The sequence below is a fragment of the Chlorocebus sabaeus genome, chromosome 8 (assembly GCF_047675955.1).
Source record: "Chlorocebus sabaeus isolate Y175 chromosome 8, mChlSab1.0.hap1, whole genome shotgun sequence".
NCBI classification, from domain to species: Eukaryota; Metazoa; Chordata; class Mammalia; order Primates; family Cercopithecidae; genus Chlorocebus; species Chlorocebus sabaeus.
This window is the reverse complement of record NC_132911.1, coordinates 1,765,565-1,783,088: the sequence shown is the minus strand read 5'-3', so window position 1 is coordinate 1,783,088 and position 17,524 is coordinate 1,765,565. Positions and strand designations below refer to the sequence as shown.

The following is a 17,524-nucleotide window of genomic DNA, read 5'->3' as shown; positions in this document are numbered from 1 at the left end:
GATACCCACCTAAATATGGACAAACCAATAACAGCTTCCTATTGGCCACGCTCAGTCCTGTACAGAGTATAACATTTTAATGTAAGATATTTTGGCCATTTATAACAGGAATTTTTAAAGCTAGCAATCACCTAGACGCCTAAGCTAGTACATGCTTTTACCGACATTCTATTTCATCAGAAAGAGGCTAGACAATACCATTTAAAGAGGTGCATATTTTTGCACGAGGTAAAGCAAAAGCAAAAAAAAAAAAAAAAAAAATGTCAGCATAGTAAGGCAAGAAGCATGAAAAGAAAAACCCTCCCAAAACACACTTGACCATCATCCTGTGGATTGTGCAGGTGCCAGTCACTTGTTACAAAGTTCCCCACTGCTAAAGCCTTTTGTGGACGGTATAACCCCGAGACCTCGGGGATCGCAGAGACCCTCATCAAAATGTGTGCACTCGGAGGCACTTTTCCTCTAAAATCTCAGCAATTCCCATACACTTAAAACCTGTCTCTTCAGACAGAACAGAGGACAGTCCACTCGGTCAGCTAAATCTTGGAATCTCTGCTTTTGAAGAGGTTGTTGGTCTTAATGACAAATATATGGCAGCACTTTGTGGCATCTCAGTCAAACATCTTTCCCCTTTTCTTTTTATCCTATTTAATGCGGCTGATAAGAGGCACCCAGTCTGTCACTGTACTCGGCATTACAAAAGAAGCTGTCTCCACAGGCTTCTCTCTCCATTGCTTGCATAGAAAAACACAGGTCTTAATAGCTGCAGGTCCCTGGATTTACTCATTCCCAAAGGAGTACTGAAACCAGCAGCCCGGCTGCTGCATCTTTGCTATAGCAAACGGAGAATAAGCTGGAACAGCTCCTGCATTACAAATTGTTCCGGTATTCGGGGATTATTGGAATAATGGTTAACTGAAGACTGAACTTGTCTCCTTAGAATTACAGCACCATAGTTCTGGACTGCTGTACAAGAGCTTTTCCCCCAAAGCTTTCTGGCAATTAAGATGCTCCCGGGATTGCAGTCATCCTAGTCCCCCCCACCCCCAGCTGCTATCACAACGTCTATCAAGAGATGAGTGCTTTACTTACAAGAAAGGCACAGGCACGACCTGCGGCCAGGAGGGAGGGCGGGCAAGGGAAAAACACGCTGCCAAGTATGGAGGGAAAGCAGCTATCGGGATTAACTAGTTGAGTGCTACCAGCTGGCCACTGTCTACCTGACACCACCGCACCAGGGGAAGTGGATGTTCCAGGTACAGAAAGTCAGAAATGAGTCATCCTTGACTTACCGAGGAGAGCCTCCTGCCGCTCCGTCTGCAGCATCCAAACGCCGAGTGCAGGAGGCGTCTGGGTGGACTGGGAGACCTGCACTCAGGGAAGCTTGCACATCCTTGCAAGAGAAGCAGGCCAAGACGACCGAGCGTGCCTCCGAGGCTCCGGTCAGCCACAGCCTGGACCAGGCTGCCACGGAGCTCTGCAAACCAGGCACTGCAGCAGCGTGGCAGGCACAGGACTGCGATGCATGGCCCATATAGTCAAGCATAATAGAAAACATGGATCTGGAGTCGACTCCATGTGGATGTGGGGGCTGCTTGGTGCAGAGCAGGAGAGGCGAGCTCCTTCCTCGTAACAGAGTTAGCCATGGAGATGGACGCTTTAATTACCGCGCACTGCTCTCCCCCAGGATATCAATTACAGAAAGCAGGTGCCTCTATCTCCTGTTTTTTTTTTTTTTTTTCAGACAAATGTCTATAATCTCATTTCACAAATGATCCTTATTTAGACAGGAGCCACCTATTGTGATGATATCATTTGCTCTAGTAGCCATAAATGGGCAACTTCCTAGGGAGCGTCACAGTGCTGACGACACGGGTCTTTATAAGAGTGAGTGGGCAGGGTGCTCGGAGGGGCCCCGTCCGCACAGAGCAGCTCCTCCCGGCCACGTCTCGTGCTCCCTGGTGTCTGAAAAGTTCCAGAGGAGGAGGAAAGCCCTCCACGGAAATGGCTCAGTGCAACCTCCAAGGAAGTCCTCGCCAGGGAGGGAGAGGGAAGGGAAGCAGTTTGGAGCTCGCTGAATCTGCAGCACAACCTGCCGCCCACGCGGGCCCCTGCTCCCTGGGACTCTCTGTGGCAGTGACAGTTTGGGGCCTTTTTGCTGCTGCTCTTCTTGGAAGTAGCGAGACTCCAGCTCTGCTCCCCCCGAGTCCACACAGGTCTCACCCCGTAAAACACACGGCTGGAGGCGGGGATGCAGATGAGAAGGGGTGACAGGATCCTTCCACAACTCACGGGTGGCAGAGTTCTAACTGTAAATTCTAACCGGCAGCAGCGGTTTTCCCTCCATAAACACATGGAAGAGACGATGAGCTGGGATTCACTTCTACACACACCTCAGCTTCCACTGCCCAAGCCTACAAAGAAAGCTAGTGGTAGAAACCACAGTCGGGCCCACATTGGAAAGAGCAAGGCAGGTGTTCGGGCATATTTTCATCATAAAATCTTCTAACATTTCCCCTCAACTATTCCAGTGATCTGAAGAGTTCACTTGGAACGGGCGGTGATTTCACCGAGTGGCTCACCGTGAACAAGGCTGGCTGGCGAAGCACAGCGCCAGGTCCACAGACCAAATCAGAGGAGAATCTTCCTGGAAAACAGACCTGGTGGAGGGTTCTTCATGCTGGAAAGGTAGAGGGTGCATCAGGGAATTTGCTCCTCTGCCCACCTGGGGGAATTGCTATGGTTGCCCAACATAGAGAAGTAACCACAATTCACCAATGCCTGTGTTTATTACACAACGTCAAAATATCAACACCTTGAAGGCCGGGAGACACACTCAGAACACAAGTCAGTCTCCCTTCCCTCAGATGCCTTGACTGTGAGGGGCAGAGCCCACCTCCTCTTCCTCACCAGCACCCCAGGCTGCCCCGGCTGTGGCCTCCTGCCCCGTCCCAGGCACACAGGGAGGCCAGGACGTGGAACCTGCAGGCTCCCCTCTGAGGAAAAGGTGGCCCACAAGATGCCCTGAAATATGGGGCTGTCATCACTGAGGACATTACCGTCACCAGGAGTGACAGGATGAACAGCCTATCCCACAATGCAGGGCCACTCGGATCTTCAGAATGGGAGCTTATTCGGGAATGGGGTCTTTACAGATGTGATTGATTAAGGATCTTGAGGCGCGGTCATCCTGGATTTAGAGCAGGCCCTAAATCTGATGATAGGCATCCTTTTAAGAAGAGACGCTCAGGACACAGAGACCCACAGAGAGAGGCGGCCATGTGAAGCAGGGGCAGGGGGTGGTGACGCGCTTCCCTGGGCCTGGAACAGCAAGGACACAGCAGAGGGACCAAAGATGGAACCAAAGCCCTCAGGGCCTCCAGAGGGAGCCCACCGTGCCGACACCTTGGTTTCGGGCTTCTGGACTCCAGAACTGCGAGAAAGTACATTTCCGTCACCTTTAGCCACCCAGTCTGTGGTCACATGACGGCGGCCACGGGAAACGGATGCAGCCACGCACACCCTGAGGCTTTTCCAAGCACCCACTCCGTGGTTCACATCTGACACTGGGAACAGCTCACGTCTGACCCTGCGGAGGAATTCAAAGCCCCAGGCTCACGTCCTGAGATTCCGCTTCCAGCTCACCCAGCCATCCCGGCAACCACTTGCTTGCTGTCAAGACGTCCTTGCTACCACTTTTCTGGCCCTCTAGAGCCCACTCATACCTCAAAACCACCAGCTGTTACTACTCCTGATCCACGCCCCCAGGGCCACACGGAATGGCAATTTGCAATGTGGCCGCCCTGGCTCTCTGCACTGCCCCATACGGTCGTCCCACAGCCCAACTGCCTTCCCAAGGGGCCTGTCTCCATCTGTCCTGGTGTTCCTGTGGTCACCACTGCGCCCGCACAGACATGAAATTACCTCACCTGCCTCACCCACCTCAGCCTTCCCACAGGAAAGAGGGGGCCTTGGTCCAAGGAGGCTGACCACAGCATATCTACCCACAAGCATTCACTAGGCATTGGTGACGTGGTGGGGACACAGGAGGGAGCAAACCAGACCAAAAGCCATGAACACACCACTGCCTCTGGGGAGCTCACAGCCTAATGGAGGGGAGAAGCTCACAGCCTAACAGAGGGGAGGCAACAGGTACTGAACAGCCCACACTCACCACACACTAGCTCACAGCCTAATGGAGGGGAGGCAACAGGCACTGAACAGCCCACACTTGCCACACACCAGCTCACAGACTAATGGAGAGGAGGCAACAGGCACTGAACAGCCCACACTTGCCACACACCACGTGCCCTGCTCATTCAATCCTTCCGCAGCCCCTGAGGCTGGAGCTCCTAGGGTCTCCATCTCACAGAGGGAGAAACTGAGGCACAGAACTGAGAGAGGAGCCCAAGACTTTGGGCTCAGGAGTGCAGCTCCAGAGCTGTGCTCCTAAGAAATATGCCACCCCTTGTGCCTCCACGGAGAAGGCAGGAAGAGTCCATGCCCAGGGGACACAGGGGTCCCAGGAGGCCCTTGGGGATGGAGTATACTGGGACCCTGGGGGGTCAGTGGGCAGGGGATGAGGTCCAGCCAGTGACGGAGCCTCTCCCTGTAATTGAAGCCAAGAGGATCCAGGGCCCAAAGAGAGCTGTCACAGAGCCCCAGAGCAGAGAGCAGTGCTGCTGACTTTAGGACTCCCACTGGACACAGAGAGACGGGAGAGCGCTTATTCATGGACACATGGGGGGAGACCTGGAGAATTCTGTTTATGTTTTCTCAGAAGCAGACGCTGCTACAGCCAACATCCAGCCCAAGGTACAGCCCTGAGATGCTAAATAAAGGTTGGCTGAATTGCATTCTACCTCGAGGTTCTAACACCAGTTTTGATTAGGTCTTTTGAGGTAGACACAGGTGGGTGTGGCCATCAAGAGAAACGAACACTCACAGGTGTCAGGGAACTTACATGAAGTCACACCATAATGTGTTTCTTGATTCCTAACCCAATAATCTGGGGTGGGCCTCAAATATCACTTTTAAGATGGCTTGATCTTTGTAGCTTGTCCATATAATATAAGGCCAATCTGTCTTAAGAGGTGACAACCACAACTCTAATTTACCAACCACATAAATGACAACAGGTTAAACAACCTACTTGGTAGATGGCTATAAATGTGGATTTTAACCAGCCCTGATGAACCAGGCTCCCCCCTGCTCTCTCCAAGTTGATCTCCTCTTTGTCAACACAGTGCTCCCCATTGCTGAACCACATCAGCCAGCTAGGTCGTTGCATGGCCCCTCGAGGCTGACCTGAGAATGGGTACATGGGCGGGTATTGGAAGCCACTCTCAGAGTTCCACTGATGACTGAACTGGACTGTGCAAAACTTCGAACCCACATCACGCAGCATCTCACCACTGAGTGTGGCCTGCAGCAGTCAGGTCGCCCATTGGAGCTGTGGCAGGTGCTGGGTTCCTACAGAAATTCAGGCTTATTCTCTCAGGGCCAAGTGAGTGACTATTTGTAAAGCAACGTCTCAGTCCCAAAAGAGGGTCTTTAGCAAAATGCTGAAATCAAGACCCACTGCTAGTCAATCCAGCCACGCCCCCAGACCCACTGCTAGTCAAGCCGGCCATGCCCCCAGACCCACTGCTAGTCAAGCCGGCCACGCCCCCAGACCCACTGCTAGTCAAGCCGGCCACGCCCCCAGATCCACTGCTAGTCAAGCCGGCCACGCCCCCAGACCCGCTGCCAGTCAAGCCGGCCACGCCCCCGGGGGAATCCACCCGCATGCAATCCCACATGATCCTCACTTGGGACGCAGCAGGGCAGGGTAACATCTTTTCCTCTCAAAACTGTTACGTTCACCAGACGCAGACTATCCACAGAATGTTTTCCCAAAATCCTAGGTTCACGTAGAGCCACAAATAAAGCAAAACAAGTTTTCTTGTTTTATGCAGCTTGATGTCTCTGGGTCCTAATATAAAACGAAGGAGTTAAGAACTGGAAAACGAGAGCCAGAAACTCAACATCTTTCTTTTTATTTCTCCTTAAACATCAAAGCTTCAACAAGTACTTTGTTTTGCTACATTAAATTAAAGATTATCTCCCTTTTGTTCTCTCAGTAACACATTTTAACCTCTGGTGTTAGCATCAATGAACATAGTCACAATTCTCAAAGATGAAAGGCCACAAGCTGTTCGCAAACAAAGCTAATTCAGAGAAAATGACACCGGAGGTTTTCTTGTTTGCCTGGTCCCTGCTTACATCCTCCAGAAAGACTTTGCCAGTGTTCAGAATAGAGGTTTCTAATCCTCTTTCATAGACAGACATAAGAAATCAAGAGATAGCACAGCCAGTAAGTTAGAGAGACAATAAACGAACAGCCGAATTCTTAGGCAATGCCATTTATATCCATAGAAGGGAAGAACCATCAATTAAAGACTTAGCCCTTGTGTGCAGAACCCTAACGTGAATAATGATTTAGTAAAATGGAAAATACATGCAGCATTTGAATGTTTGGATTAACGTGAACTGTACGTAATTCAAATTTACCTGTGTTAAAATTCCTGTTTCTTAATAACCTGTTAACACAGATGGCTAACTTCAATGTATGTAATTCAAATTTACCTGTGTTAAAGCTCCTGTTTCTTAATAACCTGTGTTAATACAGACAGCTAACTTCAGCGTGTCGTAACGGATGCAAATCTCACGGGAACTGTGTGTCCTAGGGTAAAAAAGTATGCTCACACTGAAAGGGTTCACAGGTTTGAAAGGTAAAACTCTGCAGTAATACTTTTACAACTCAAAGTCATTTTCATGCAGAAAAATACGTATCTCACAGTAGTTTCTCAGACTGTGGGTGTGGATTATTCTGGTGGTCCGTGAGTTCTCGGGCTTAACAAAAACTTGACAAACATGGTCTGTCTCTGTCTCTTCGAGGGGATTTATCGTTATGAAATTCTCACCTCCATATTTGGGTTGTATTCACTAGAAAATGAAGGCAGAGGATTAAGGGGGAATTGCTATTTACTGAGTTACCTACCAAGTACAATTAGAAATCCAGGGGCACAATTGCATGTACTCATTGCAGCTGGTCTGATGTAAGTGCTGGAATTCCCATTTTACAACTCAAGAAACTGAGATCAAAATTAAGAAATTTCTGGAGCAATTACCTGGCAGGGTCAGAATTCAAATCCAGCTCAGTCTGACTCCAGAGCTGATGCTGACGGCAGCACAGTGCTAACGGCATCCCTGTATAAATCCACATTTTGGCACGGGTGTGTCAGTGTCCCGGCACCTTACAACTGGAGTCGTGTTTCATGACACACATTTTGCAAGTCATTAGTTGGAGTCCTGCTGGCTTAGGGGAAAAAATAAAATTTTCTTTAATAGTTCTACAGCAAACAAGAGACTAAAGAATGGCTCTTTGAAACACAGTTCCAAAACATGAAAAAAGTTACAAAATTAAGACATGTAAATAAACAAACTAGGAAAAAGAGACGAGAATAATAGGAGAAAGCGGAAGTAAACCTGGACAGAGGACACGCAGGGCTAGAGGAATTCCACCCTCTGCCACACGCACGGACAGTCATGTGAAACTACAGGACGCCTTAGAGGAGCCACAGAGGCCGCGAGTGGAAAGGCCCACGTGACCAGGCCCTTGTAAAACTATTCCACACAACACAGTCAACTGAGGTCGTTTGATCAAAAGTTATAACCAGGAACAAACAGTATGTTTTCCTAAAACAAGAATTACATTTTTCTCTAAAAACCCTCCAGTGTCACACTGAACCGCCTGAGGAAGTCATACAACTCAGTGCTTACTCAGTCGTGAAATATTGCTACCTGGGAGCTACCAAGCTCTCTCTGCTCTCAACTCCCTGAGCTGCCTCCATAAGGAGCCACTTCCTGCATCTCAACATTCCCCAGGGCACACCAAGGTCACTGCAGTTCAACCCGTGCAACCACTCTTTTCTGTAGCCGGCCAGGTATTATTATCCCTGACATCTGAAGATTGAGAAGAGGAGATCTATAGAGATTAAATATTGTGCACAAATCCTTGAAGTAAGAATCAGGATTCAAGCCCAGATGAGCCTGACTCAGATGCCCCTCTGCTGGCGAGGCCTCCTCAGTGGGATGAGCCGTGAACGCCCAGCATGGCCACGGTGCTGGTTGCGGATTCCTGGGCTATTACGGCAGGGGCTGCATCTCTAGAGCCTGCTTTGTGAAGCAGCTAGAAGACGGTGACCAACGGCCTACCCAACGGCTGTTTCCAGCATCCTATCCAGATGTCCAGCAGTGAGAAGGCGAGTGTCCTTGGCTTTAGACATTTGATGGAAAATATTAGTAGGATCATGTAATAAACAGTCCACATGTCAAATCTCTTATAAGTAATGACTACAGAGCTTCGGTAGAAAAATATTTTATCTGACTCAAACAGTAAACCAGTTAAAGTCCTAACATATTCATAGATAAGGAACCTAGATATCTTACTACATTAATATTTAGAGCAGGAAGAAGAGACTTACAGTGGAGGGACGACTCCAAATCACTATGACTCTGATTTGAAATGAAAAACAGAAAATCAATTTGCTAGTTTGATAAGTTGAAGCTACAGTTCTTAATGCACTCATCACTAAAATAGAGCTCATCAGGCCTAAACCACCAGCAAAAGGGCTTTATGTTTAGAGAATGTCATCACATAATCACACAATTGGACAATTAAGAAAAAGTGATCTCAAAACACATAGTATCCATCTTTACAAAATCTCTATTTCATAGCTTTTACTCTTGGTAAAGTTTTTTAGAAAGTTGATCCTTATAAACATCTAAAATGTGCGTCATAATATGGAACTGTTCTCTGATCATGTGGGCTCAACATTTCTTGCTGTAGAAGTATATTCAATTTTCTACATGCAATTATTGCTTCATGAGGAAAAACTATTTTTGTGTGCCACTGTCTATGAAGGCTGTTATTATTTTGTTCTGGTGCTTTTTATAAAACAAACACAAAGCATTAATGAAAACAGTTGATAATAAAAAATGTTTAGATAAGTTACGGTTTTTCCTTACAATTTGATTGTTTGAGAATAATTTAGTCTCAGTCTCCAACAGTTTTTTTAAATCTTGTACAATGCAATAATATAACACTAAAACAATGTAAAAACCATGAATCAAACATTCCAAATAATGTTAATTCATGCTGAGAATACTGCTTTTCTTTATTTAAATTAAGCAGTCAATTGTTATCTGATCATTCCTAGATAGACAACTCAAGAGAGGGATGATAAATTACTGGGCATGTTTTATTTAATTTCTATACTAATAATGAATTCCATGGAAAACATAAGTATTTGCAGAAACATCATATATTCTAATATACAGTAAGTTAGACTACTTTAATGACAGCTCTTCTGTAAAAACTTATGTTGACATGATAGGAGCCTACAAAGCCGAAGAGTAATTGGCGATTACAAATCTCAGATGCTTTTAGCCAAGAGTAAAGTCCAAGCCATTTAATACAGACACAGAAACAGTGACACGAAATGTTTTAATATTGGGTTAGAGCATACACATGACAGCGAATGACTTTTATGCATGGACCATGTGCGCATGCGTGTGTGTGTGCATGCACACGCGTGTCCGTGTGTCCGTGTGTGCGCGTGTGCGTGCATGCGTGTGTGCGTAGTCATGCCTGTAATCAAACCAGGAGAGGAAATATCCGTAGGAAGCTTCCCAGAACCTCCGGGCGCGGCACACAGGCTCAGAGGCTCCCGTTTCAGCACTCGTGATGATGAACAGCACCCCGCAGGGGCAAGCGGAAACCGACCAGGAAAAGGAAGCTGGTGTAACACATTTGTTGTACTGCTAACCACAGATTTCTTTACACAGAAAGACCCAAATAAAAGTGAAATTCATCAAAAGGATCCTCTTTAATCTTTTGGAAATTACAAACTCAACAGTACTTGCTCTAAAAGCACTGCAGAAAAGGTTCCCACAAAGAGCAGAGGAATCCATTCTGCTAGGAAGGAAAACCAGTGACAGTAATGAAAATAAAATATTAAAGTTTTGGTTCTTAAATATTATAATGATTTTTGGCTGCTTGCTAACCTGCCACAGTTACTTGCTGGGTTGCTATGGCAACATTCTTCTAGCACCCAATATGTCAAGCAGAAAGACTGGGGCCCTTTGCAATTAAATCCAGGAATTATCCCGTCTCCCCACACAGTGCACATCCACGGAATTCCTCACGGCTATCGGGCCTCTTTGCTTGGTGTGTTTCTACGTCAATCTTCATCACTCACGAGTCTCTCTCTTCTTCAGCTGCAGGCACATATTTCACTTCCCAGGTTTTAAACCCCCGGCCTTAGAGACTGCGAGCTGGCTGGGATGACAGAGCTGACTGGGACACACCTGGTCCTTCTGGTTCCTTCTCTGTGGAGCTCGAGCTTGCACAAGCTCCTTCCCTTCCCAGGGCATGAACTCACTTGTACTGCCTGTGTAGGAAGCACTTCATTCTATGTTACGCCAAACTTCGTTAACAGTCTTATGAGGAAGGCATTTTACAGATTAGAAGCCTGAGGTCAGATAGCGTTAAATAATTTGCCCAAATAGACTGGCCAGTCGCCAGGAGAGAGAAGGTTCTGCATCTGATGGGTGCGACTCCACGACATCCATGCTTCTATTTTGATTTCTTTTAAATAACTCAAAATTACAGAGCAAAACGCACAGCACCTCTTTTCCATCACAAAACTGCAAACGGCAAAGCGCATTACATATGCTTCCTTGTTTGTTACTCTACACACATGTAAATTCAAGGGGCAGCTGAACATTCTATAGCAACTCTGTAGTGATGAGAAATGTTAGCAAATTTGTTAATTAAGGAAGGTCACATTTACATTTCTCTTGAATATTTGCTTAACCTGGATATCACCTGGTTCTCTATATAGACATTTGGGGGAAGATTAATAATGAGTTTGAAAATTACAGGAATGGATTACAGCCAGTTCCATCCTCCTTACAGGTTCTGTCATTGTCCCCGTGTTTTTATAGGCCATTTTGCAGAAATGCTCCCAGCCTCTATTATGTTATAAACAAGTCAGTGTGTATAATCGAGCCCCCAGAAAACCCCTCCCTGTATTACCCAGATGAGTTATTCTAATGACCAGGCCAACTTGAAAAAACAAACTGCCCCCACTAGACCAATGCAACATCCACGGGGTTTGTTCCTATAGAAGCTCTAATGATCCCCTGGCCATCTTTCGAGGCCAAAGCTAAATGCCACCTCCTCCAGGGACCGTGCCCGTGAGCCCCCATCAGAGGATTCCTCCTACAAAATGCCTGGAATATAGTAACTCCTCCAAATATTATACTCCCTCCTCTCCCCACTGCCTTCTCTACACCTTAGAGCAAACTTTCCCCATTCCCAGTGTATGCTGCGATGCCATGCGTTAACATTACCTGTAAAAATTATTTCTTTCTTACTGCCTTTGAGTCAGGATTACAGGCTACTTAGCTTTTAAAGACCCCATGGCATTTGGCGTGGTTTTGTATGTAAAGTAAGTCCTCAGAATTTGTAGAAAGGAGGAAGAAACAGCTGAATGAGGTAAAACCCACTGGGCTATGTATGAACTTTCTACATGCATGAGAATGGGCGGAAGGGGTGGTCAGAGGCAGACCCAGGAAAGGCGGCCAGGCCCAGGCCCACCTCGTGACACGGGAGTTCAGTGCCCACAATAGGCACTCTGGGGCTACAACGCCAGGCGCAGGAGAACCACACCGGTGTGCAGCTGGCAGGTGCGTGCTGGTGGCAGGCGTGTTGAGCCTGGTTTCTCCCTCTGCATCCTTGTGGGGCATCCCATTGTGGGTAGAATGTGGGCAGGTGGCATTCCTCTGGTGTGCAAATTTAAAAATGAATAGGCTTATAGATGACGTATTTAAGCTCATTTGCTCTCATGAACCCATGGCATGTTGAAATTGAAAGGAAAAAACCCCTAGCAGACTCCCAATCGACTTATCCACTTAGAGAGGAGTAGAGCTAAGCCCTGAGGGGCCCAGGCAGGAGACCTGGCAGGTGACTGAGCAGGCATAGGACAGAGGTGAAGCCCCCCAGCCTCACATAGCCACCGTGCTGAGCGTGGCGGGATCTGCATGAAAGGAAGCAGCTTCCGTGAGTCTAAACTGTGACGTGGACCGGACGTGACTTTATTGTGGATCCCAAAATCAGTCCACTAAAGACTCCAGAAAATGTTCTATTAGATAAAATTCTACAGTAGAAAGTCTATTTCTGGTTGTGCATGTGTAAATTCTCTGTTGTGTCTTTTTGACAAAACGCTTTGCGTGTGTCATCTTTATGCTGAGCAGCATTAACACTAACACAGTCTGTGCCTTTGCTTCCGAAGTGACAGCAGCACTCCCCGTGTGCCGACGGTATTGGATCATTTTGCATCAAGAGGGTAAAACGATCTTGTATGGAGAGAAGCTGCAGCCGGATCTGAGACAACAAAGTCAGGTGCCCCTCCCAGGTGAGTGCTGCTGAAAACTGCTGCATCCACGTGGCCCAGACAGCCTGGGTTCCCTTCAGTGAGGCCTCTGGAGAAAAGAAATTTCTGGGATAAAGTCAAATCACGCAGGTGTGCTTCAACGTGGCGCCGAGGACATCACCCAGGAGGAAGCTGCTCCCCTTGTGCCCTGCCCCATCGAGGGCCATCATGGAATGACCCCACCACAAAATGACTCCCCACCCAGAAATGACCCCACCACAAAATGACCCCCCACCCAGAAATGACCCCACCACAAAATGACCCCCCATCCAGAAATGACCCCACCACAAAATGACCCCCATCCAGAAATGACCCCACCACAAAATGACCCCCCATCCAGAAATGACCCCACCACAAAATGACCCCCCATCCAGAAATGACCCCACCACAAAATGACCCCCCACCCAGAAATGACCCCACCACAAAATGACCCCCCATCCAGAAATGACCCCACCACAAAATGACCCCCCACCCAGAAATGACCCCACCACAAAATGACCCCCCACCCAGAAATGACCCCACCACAAAATGACCCCCCACCCAGAAATGACCGGGCACGTGACAGCCTCTCTCTAAGGCCCACAGGTCACACACGTTCCTCACACACTGCCGCATTGAAATCTATGGGGAAGCACATACAAAATTCAGGCCCTTTTCATCCCTCTACAGACCTCCTGACTCAAGGTCTCTGAGAATCTGCCCTTCAATCTAGTTCCTGAGAAAACAGCCAGGCAGTTTAAGGAGAAGATACTTTAAACTGTGTTACGTGTGTGATGAACTGTAAGCTACCTAAATGTCAAGATGAGGAGACTGGGTTGGAAGAATTATCCATGTACATGGGATGCAATTAGCTATTAAATTCCTGTAGTCTAAGAACACTAAGTTCCTGCGTTCAGGGACAGACGCTCCTTGGCTTATAATGGGGTTACTTCCTAATAAACCCATCGTGAGCTGAAAATGCCATAAGTAAAAAATGCATTTAATACACCTAATCCACAGAACATCACGGCTCAGCCTTGCCCAGCTTGAACATGCACAGAACACACACGTCGGCTTACAGTGGGCAAAAGCCACCTCGCACAAGGCCCGTTTTACACTGAAGTGTTGGATATCTCATGCAATATTGAGCACTATCCTGAAAGTGAAAAACAGAAGAGGAGGGGCACTCATATGGCATTTACTAAACCTGTATCATGTTTGAACCATCCTAAAGTCAAAATATTGTGTGTCAAACCATGGTTAATTCGGGGACTGTCTGTATTTACAATTTATATTGAATACTTAAAAGCTGGTTAAAACTGTAGGCATACAAAGTTTGTTCCCTGAAAGTATAGGTATATGTGGTTGTGACTGCCTGCACATCTGTGAACGCACGTGTGTGTGTGACTGCTGTGCATGTGTACATGTATGTGTGTGTGTGACAGCATGTGTGTACACATATCCACATGTGTACATATGCACGTGTCTGCCTGCCTGTGCATGTGCATACATGTATGTACATGTGTGACTGCAAATGTGTGTGCACATATCCACACGTGACTGCCTACGTATGTGTGTGCATATGCACATGTGTATGACTGCCTGCACTCGTGTGTGCATGGGTCTGTGTCTATGCATGGTGTTTGTATGTCTCTGTTCATGTATGTCTGCGCCTCCATTCATATGTGCCTGTGTCTGTGTCCACGCACGCATGGGTCTGTTTTCATGGAAAGGTGTCTCTGCTTGTGTGTGTCCTGAAAGTAAATCCAGCACACTGTCAATAGTGGTTATTTCAGAGAGGAGGAATATGGAATAACCAAATATTTCCTTTTTGTATACACCCTACCTTTTATAACATAAACAATATTTACCTAACATGAGGAAAGCACAATACATTTTTACAAATAAAGGACAGAAGGGTAAATTGTATTGCCGTGTGATATTAAACAGGTTGTTTAGAAAGAAACATTCAACCAGCGGCCGCTGACCAAACGTCCCTAACCAGGAGGCAGTGGCTGGGGAGCCTCTGAGCAAGCCACAGGAAGGTGGTGTCCGTGTCTTCGAAGGCATTAAAATTATAGAAGTAGAACGGGCCTTCATCCTCAACATTGATATTTGCATAAAACTCGCCATTTCATTACACATTTCCCCCATTTGCATAAAACTCGCCATTTCATTACACATTTTCCCCATAACATGAGAGACGATGAGTACGAAGTCTCGTGGAATTGAGGCTCAGAGACACCAATCGTCGTCGAAACATTATTGACGGCGCCCGCCCCAAGATGCTTCCCTCACATGTATTTTATGGGAATGGATCCTCAACGGGAAGTAACTGGTCAATGACAGACACATAACAATCTCTTATCAATATCATTCCAAAACTTCTACAATTTATCATGCTTCCTGGAAAACCGAGGGCTGGCGTGGCTCAGTCAAATCACTGCTGTTTTTCTACCAGTGAGTCTGTTCATGCAGTTTTAAATATAGTTCTGAAATCACTTAGTCATATTTATAGGCACACTGAATTTTAAAGTCAGAGCGTACCAGGAGAATATGCAATCCCAGTTACTCATTTTACAGAGAAGAAAGGCACACGGGGGAGGGCGGCTGTCCCAAGACTGCAGCTTCGGCGGCAGACCTGGGGACAGGCTAGGCCCATCGCAGCCCTGGTTCCAGGTCTAGGGTCCTGGGCGGCTTCCTCTTCTACTCACACAGCATCACAACAACCATGTCAAGGCGTGCGGTTTGAGCCCAAGGAAACACACCAAGTGTTCACCACTGTACTTTGCTAGTTAAACGTCATTTCAAGCAGAAGAGAAGGGACATTGTCTTGCACAGCAGGGGCCTTGTGGAGCATAGCAAGGCCCACCCCACACCTTCCAGAGATTCACTGTGCGCAGACACGCAGACGCCATCACTACCTGTGAACACCTGGTGGTTGGTTTTAGACTCAGCACTTACTGAGACCAGGAGAGGCACTAATAACTGAACTGGCAACGGCTTTGAAGTCAGATGGAACTAGATTCACATTCTACCTTGATTTACTTCCTGCACGTCTGTGAGCCTTGGGGCGTCCTTTGTAAAACGGAGACGACAGCCTCACAGGACAGAGGGTGGAAGGAGAACACGCGCCAGGCACGGTTCTGAGTGACCTACATGCTTTTCATAGACGTCTCACCCACACTGCAGGCCAGTTCTATCAAGTTCGTTTGTATTCTGTAGATTAAAAACCTGAGGCTTGGGGAGTTGAACAACTCTCACAAGGTCAAATACTTTCCAGCGGAAATTCAGACTCAGGCAGCTTGGTCCAAAACTTGAGCTACATACAGTTGGGCAAATACCACAGTGTCTGCACCCTTGCAGGCCTTAACGGTCTAAGGTTTTCAAACATAAAAGAAAGACTGAGTTACAACTCTGTACCTAGGCTGGACGTGTAGAACAATGGAATAAAACTGAGAGCCACAAATAAACATTAAAATTGATTTTTAACAAGGATGCTGCTATAGATTGAATGTTTCTGTCCCCTCAAAATCCATATGATGAAACCGAACCCCCAAGGTGCTGGTGTTAGGAGGTGGGGCATTAGGAGGGTGATTAGGTCATGAAGGCCGATCCCTCATGAATGCGATTAGAGTCCTTATAAAAAGGCCACAGAGACCTGCCTTGGCCTTCTGCCACAGGGGGACACAGTGGGAGGCCATCTAGGGACTGGGAAGTGGCCGTCGCTGGACACTGAGGAGGCCGTCTAGGAACCAGGAAGTGGCTGTCGCTGGACACCGACCCTGCCAGTGTCTTGATCTTGGCCTCCCATATCCCAGAACCTGGGGAAATAAATTCTATTGTTTATAAGACACCCGGTCCAGGCTATTCTGTGGCAGCAGTCTGAGTGGACTAGGATGTGAGGTGACTCAATGGGAAAAGTATATTCTTTTTAACAGATGATCCTGGGGTAACTGGATATCCACACGGAAAAAAAAGAAAAAAATGAGGTTGGATCTCTATCATACACCATAAACAGAAATTAATTCAAAGTGAATTGCGAACCTTTTGTAAGAGCTCCAACTAGAAAATGCTTGAAGTCTAGGGGTCATTTTTTTGTGACCTTGGGTTAGGCAATGATTTCTTAGCTATGACACCAAAAGAAAAAAGTGGCAAAAAGCAAAAATAGGTAAGTTAGACTTCATCAACATTCAAAACTTGTGTGCGGCAAATATACCATCAAGAAACCCAAAAGACAATCTACAGAATGGAAGAAAATATTTGCAAGTCACATCACTGATATAGGACTTATATCCACAATATTTAAATATTTCTTTAAACTTAACAACAAAAGTGTAAAAAGTGAAATTATTTAAGTGAACAAAGGATCAGAATAGATATTTCTCCAAAGAAAATATACAAATGGCCTATAAGCTCACAGAGAGATGCCCAACACAATTGACAGACACAGAAATGCAAATCAAGTTACACTAAGATGCCTCTTCACACTCACTAGGGTGCCCATAATGAGGAAGGCAGACACTAGGAGGTGATGGCCAGGATGTAGGGGATACGGAGCCCTCATACTCTGCAGGGGTGGATGCAAACAGGTGCAGCCATTGTGGAAAACAGTGGTGTTTCCTCAGTATGTTACGTTTACCACATGGCCCAACAAATTCCACTTCTACTTCGATGTCCAGGAGAAGCGAAAACGTTCGTCCACACAGGCACGGCACACGGGTGCTCAGGGACCCGTTATCCCGAACAGGCGAAAAACAGGGAACGATGAAAATGTCCATCAGCAGACAGGATGGAGAGACACAGCATATTCCATCCAGAAAATGGAATAATATTTGGCAGTAAAAAGTACTGATACAGGTTTAGCATCCCTAATCCGAAAATCCATAATCCAAAATTCTCTAAAATCTGCTTTCTGAGTGCCAACATAATGCTCAAAGGAAATGCTTGTTGGAGCATTTTGGATTTTTAAATGTGGGATCATTAACCGGTAAGTATAATGC

The 17,524-nt window shown here is 46.8% G+C and overlaps 1 protein-coding gene across 3 annotated transcripts in view; it reads right to left on the bottom strand.

Annotated features, from left to right (window-relative positions):
- The window catches only part of DLGAP2 (DLG associated protein 2), a 928,742-nt gene that overhangs the window by 604,941 nt on the left and 306,277 nt on the right, over positions 1 to 17,524 (bottom strand). Inside the window, exon 1 of one of the 3 annotated variants that reach the window (XM_037985420.2) lies at positions 1,293 to 5,770. The exons of the other annotated variants lie outside the window; for them this stretch is intronic. Within the exon in view, the coding sequence (XP_037841348.2) occupies positions 1,293 to 1,326 (34 nt within the window). The 5' untranslated portion in view covers positions 1,327 to 5,770. Of the gene's footprint in view, positions 1 to 1,292; positions 5,771 to 17,524 lie in introns of those variants that run through there. 3 annotated transcript variants of the gene reach the window in all.